The sequence below is a fragment of the Morus notabilis genome, unplaced genomic scaffold, assembly GCF_000414095.1.
Source record: "Morus notabilis unplaced genomic scaffold, ASM41409v2 Scaffold46, whole genome shotgun sequence".
Classification (NCBI taxonomy): domain Eukaryota; kingdom Viridiplantae; phylum Streptophyta; class Magnoliopsida; order Rosales; family Moraceae; genus Morus; species Morus notabilis.
Genome location: NW_010365505.1, coordinates 636,904 through 642,629, shown reverse-complemented (window position 1 = coordinate 642,629; position 5,726 = coordinate 636,904). Strand labels below are relative to the sequence as shown.

The following is a 5,726-nucleotide window of genomic DNA, read 5'->3' as shown; positions in this document are numbered from 1 at the left end:
TAACAAAAAACTTTATTAATTTACATTATGATCTTTTTTATATGCTAATCATGATTATAATTAATTTTGCAGCTAAATGGCAGCGTAACATGTGGTTTGCGTGTAAAGGGATGGACAAATCGGAAATGACCGGCTTTTTTGGCCATTGTAAAGCATTATTTTTAGGAATTGGAATATCTGCTTGATCGGCGTAATAAGAGCGCATCATTAATTAGTCCTTTGTTATAGGCTAATCAATTATCCTTTCAACTTTATTTAACTAATGCACCCTAGTATTATTATAAACATTTATGGGGAAGCATACTTGAACTTGGGAAGCTGTCTTTACGTAGTTTGAACTTTAAAAAAGTGTTTAAGTCCGTCTGTTAAGTGCGCTCACAGATTCATAAAACAAAACTCTTCAAAATAAGAACTTAAACAAGTAGTGTTTGAGTGGATTCTCGCGTCTGATCTTGGGTGATATCTAGAAGATTTGATTGTGCTCAATTGCAAGTATTTAGAGGAATGATTCTGTTAGTCCTTACATCAGTTTAGTATAAGAGATGGAGGTCCTAAACTCAAGTCCCCACAAGTGCCCTTTGAAGGGGGCATTTTTATAATGAAGGAAAAATGATGCATGAGCATGGTTGAATTTAGGAGGCGGCCTACGTAAGTAGCTTAGGCTTTAAAGAAGTGTTTGGGTCTGTCTATTGGTTGCGCTCGCAGATGCGTAAGGGACTCTTTAAAATAAGGACCTTGACGACTAGTGCTTAGAGTAGATTCTGAGTATAATCCTGAGTGGTGTCTAAAAATTTTCTTTGTGCGACTTTCATCGGTTAAAACTTAAAAAAAAAACAAATGATTGCGTCAGTCTTACATCATATTGTGGTATGTGTGTGTATATATATATATAATTCACTAGACTTGGATTAGCAAAAGAAAAAAAATTGTGTATATCCGCTAAATTCGGATCAGATAGTGAGTGAAAAGAGTAAGGACTTTCTCCTATTGAAATAATTTGAATTACTAATGCTCGTATACCTTCTTGTAATGTTTAGTTAGTGCGAGTAGAATAAAATTACGTGTGTGTTCTTATTGATAATTAACTGAGAGCAAGTGATAGATACTCTGATTTGACTTTTTTTTAGTGGTTTTCCGATTCAGTTATCGTACACATATAATGGATTCACATCTATGATGTGGACTTCACTTTTAAGAAAGAGGTTATATGCCACTAGCAAAAAAAAAAAAAAAAGGGAAAAAAGGTGGTTATGTGAGGTGGAGAATGGAGATATAAATGCATTACATTATACTAATTTGTTTCGATTAAGAGAATCTGCCTAGCCTTAAAGGATAAAAAGTTTAGGGCTACTTTGCGTTAATGATTTATTGGGGTCCTTTTTCTACGTGCATGTTACTTTCAGCCTTCAATAATATGTGTGAACAGCTTAAAGCCATGAGCTAATATTTCGTATCAACGGGCCAACGGCGGATCCATTTTGTCATGCCTAAGTGCAATTGGCCCAATAGAATTTCTAAAGTAAGCTGTGAAATATACAGTTAAGAGTCTACAGAAAAGAGTTTTCAAGGAAAATTTAACAGCTAAAATCCCTTGTTTGTCATAAAAGACATTCGAAATTATCACACACACACAACCATATATTTTGCTTGCTAATAACATTACTTCAAAAAGATCAATAGATTAATCCGTAAACTTATAACTGATCATTTCCCCGACCCCCCCCAAAAAAAAAGAAAAAAGCTAGCCATTGATAAACTTGGTTGATGTAAAATAAGATTAACTTCTTACAATATTACATCTTTTTTTTTTTAATTGAGAAGATATCAAAGCTAAAAAAACTTCACGTAACGATTTGTATACTTTGAAAGTATATCCCCAAAAAAAAAAAAAACTTAGACTCCGTTTATTTTACCGATTCGAGTTTGCTACAGTAAAAAAACTAACAGAAACAGTCACTTTTTTTTCCTTTTTCTTTTTGCTACAATAAAAAACTCACATAAAGTCACATCTCAAGTCGAATCAATGAACTAAACAGACTTTTAATAAGTACTTGTTATTGTTATTCGTAACATTTTCTCTTCGAATTCTTTAGTTCCCATCAATTTGTCAATTCAGTTTGATCGAATTTACTTTTAGAGTATGTTTGGTAGGAAAGAAAAGTAGAAGGAAGGAAGAAGGTGGAAGGAAGAAGGTGGAGGGATTTTGGGAGAAAAAATGAAAATGTAGGTTGTTTGGCAGGAGAGAAAAAAGAAAGGAAGAGAAAATGGAGTGGAAAATAATACATGTGGGCTCTACTATTTTTTTTTTCTTTCCACAAGTGGGCAGAAAATGAGATGGAAAATGGAGACAACTCATTAAAGTGAACAAAGTTACTAAACCACCATTTTCTTCATCAACATCCAAGCAAAAAATTTTAAGGGTATAAAAGTAATTTATGAGTAAGATTTTTTCTTTTCTCCCAATTTAACTTCTAATACCAAACAAGTGAAGGTAAGCTCATTATCTTTCACTCTTCTCATACCAAACAACATAAAAAAAATCAATTTTCTTTCCATCATTGCTATTTTTCATCACTTCCATATTTCCTTTCTATCATATTTTCTTTTCTTCCTACCAAACATAGCATTAGGTATAGTAGTAGAGCTCTTCTACATGTATATGTTCTCGTGTTGCAATTCGCTTCTGACCACTTTAAAACCCTAAAACTTTCCAAGAGTCCCATCTAACGTGGGAATCATTTCATGTTCAAATTTTCTATTGCAAACCAAATTCCAATCAAACCAGTGATTAATTAGCACAAATTAACTTATACAAAACCAACCAAAAAACCAAATTAAGATCGAATCATATACATTCAACATTCAGGTAGGTGGCAATATTATTAATTATCACAGGCGTATCTCAGCTCATCTCTTCTTTCGTCCAAACTATACATTAGTATTGTTAATGGGGACTAGTAAAGTTTAAATTAAGTGGCAATCACATCCTAGAATACATTTCTGTGAGAAACACGATTAAGCCTTTGACTCGTTATATTAATAGTTTATTAGTACAGCACCTAGACATGATCATATGCATGTGAAAGGAGGAGAAACAAAAATATATATATATATATAAAGTAAATAATATATAATTTAGATCGAGAGACTATGCGAATTTAAATTCTAATCAATCCGCAATTGAATTCGTAACTGGGCATTAAGATTTCAGCATTTTGCAATTGAATTCGTAACTGCATATTAAGATTTCAGCATTTCGTAACTGCGGATTGAAAAAATCTCAATCCGTACTAATTCCAAATTCTCTCAATTCAATTTAATCTAACGAATTAAATAATCCATTATCAATTTAAAATACTTTTAATAATACTTTCAATCAAATTCAACGGATTAGATTGGATAATTTAATTAGATTGGATTAGATTGGATAATTAGATTGGATCATTAGATTGGATTGTTGAATTGGATTAGATTGGATAATTAGATTGGATTGTTGGATTAGATTATGCAGATCGATCTACAGATTCGATGAACACCGCTATAGCTTTAACGAAACTCTCTGATCTAATCACGTTAAGAGACTGGTTTTGGTCCAAAATAGCAAATCTTACGAAATTCTCGGCCCACCCATCCCTAGATAAAAGGTAACGCTTTGGGTTTCACACTCTTCAGTAGTAATCCAGCTAGTAAGAAATGGGGCATAAGCTAATACAAGTTTTGTTTGAAAGTCGCAAATAAACTCGTTTCACTGGTTCGAATTACCACACAAATTTTTAGTACAGTGTTTACCTCATGTAGCGAATAAGGCCAACTTGTTGTCTACACTTGTTGAAATGAAATTTTGCCCTTCTTTTTTTTCTTTTGCCTTTCTACTCTGTTATGAGATATCCTATGGTTGGTACGGGTCTCACTTGAGAGGAAGGAGGCCTAAGCCACGTCTGCTGTGGTCTAAGTCAGTACAGTTGAAAAACAACAACTAAAACAACCCCGTCTTATTAACGCTTCCAAGAAAGGTAAGTTTAATCAAACGGGCATTTATTTGTTGTCAGCCTTGGGTGATGAAAGGGACGAAGCTAAGGATGAGTGAGGTACGAGATCCAAGTCCATGGCCTATTTCGGGTTCACTCGGAGCTTTGGCAACCACCGTAGGAGGTGTGATGTACATGCACTCATTTCAAGGGGGTGCAACACTACTCAGTTTGGGCCTTATGAACCTCAGGCATTTGTTTATCCTTTTAGAGTGGTACTTTCCATAAAATCACAAAAAATTTGGATTTACAAAACATAAAAGTGCGTTTAAAATTCATTTCAAAATAATTTTATTTTTTATATGAAAATAAAAATAAAAACGTTTTTAAATTTTATTTTTTATATGAAAATAAAAATAAAAACGTTTTTAAATTTTATTTTTTATATGAAAATAAAAATAAAATGTTTTTAATATAAAAAAAATTATATTTAAAAATGTGTTTAATAATTTTATTAAGAGATTGTTTTCAGTATAAAAAACTTATTAATGTATGTGTCTGCTTGAGAGAACGAAAATAAAAAATAAAAAACGACTCAAAATTATTTTTCATTTATCATATTTTACACTAAATCAAAAAATTATTTTTATTTTTATTTTTTATCTTTAATTATACCAAACGCGATTTTAAAATCGTTTTCATTTTTCCTTTCTTGAAAAACGTAAAAAAAATACAATTCCAAATACGACAATAAATTCAAAAATATATACGAACAAAGTTAACTATAATACAACTTAATACATTCCCAATGTTTAGCATTTAAGCAACTGTCCAAAACAAACTTGAACCTTAAACATCACCCAAATCAAAAGCCAACCACTCTAACTAGTTGTAACTACCCTCCTCCATTTCCCCTTTACAAAAAATTACATCACGTTGCTTCTGTAATTGACCCAACAAAAAAAAAATCAATGAGTTATTTAGTTAGGAGATTCGTACCCTAATTTAAATCATAATTTATAATTAATTACAATATTTTTTTAAAAAAAAATACACATAAATAAAAAATTATTCTAATTTTATAATTCTAATCCTCAACTAAACGTCTCGAAAGTCAACTAGCAACGTTCCGAATCTCCTTAAAAAAAAATAAAAATAAAACTACCCATATTCTAAACTAACACATATTTCAAAGTGTTCACGCGTGGACAAGCTTGCATGCGGGTCTAGGAGCCATGGCGAAGAAGGCCTCGAGATCCGGCGGGTGAAAATACCCGTTCTTCGGCCGGTCCCGCTTCTTTCCGGCCACAAAAGGCTTCTTCCTCGGCGGCGGCGGCGGCGCCGACATCTCCCGAATCCGACACTCGTCTCTTTTCGGAGTAGCGCAGCCGTCTTCAACGGCCATGATCTCATCCACTTCATGAATCTCGTCGACCTCCATGGCTGTACGGAAACAATTACTTGGAGACGAAGCAGAGAAGAGGCTTGCAGAAGAAGTAGGAAGTTTTCTTGGTGGAGTGGACAAATGAGAGAGAGATTTGGGGTTTATATATAATTTTGATTTATTAGGGCTTGCATAAAAAGAAAGAAAACAAAAAAAAAGTGAAATTGAAATGGAAGGGTGTGCTTGGCTTCTTCTGGAAGTTGCTGGGGGCTTATCGAATGTTAGCGATGTTGGTAGGACAGCTAAGCAGGTGGGACCTACCCACGTGTCGCTCTGGCGTTAAGCTTTCGTCCACGTGGAGGAACACGTGGCCC

The 5,726-nt window shown here is 33.4% G+C and overlaps 1 protein-coding gene across 1 annotated transcript; it reads right to left on the bottom strand.

Moving 5' to 3' along the window:
- Positions 1–4,916: 4,916 nt before the first annotated feature.
- Positions 4,917–5,503, bottom strand: LOC21407983 (cyclin-dependent protein kinase inhibitor SMR4). The gene has a single exon (XM_010108217.2). The coding sequence runs from the start codon at positions 5,407–5,409 to the stop codon at positions 5,167–5,169; it is 243 nt and encodes an 80-aa protein (XP_010106519.1). The 5' UTR covers positions 5,410–5,503; the 3' UTR covers positions 4,917–5,166.
- Between the last annotated feature and the right edge of the window lie 223 nt (positions 5,504–5,726).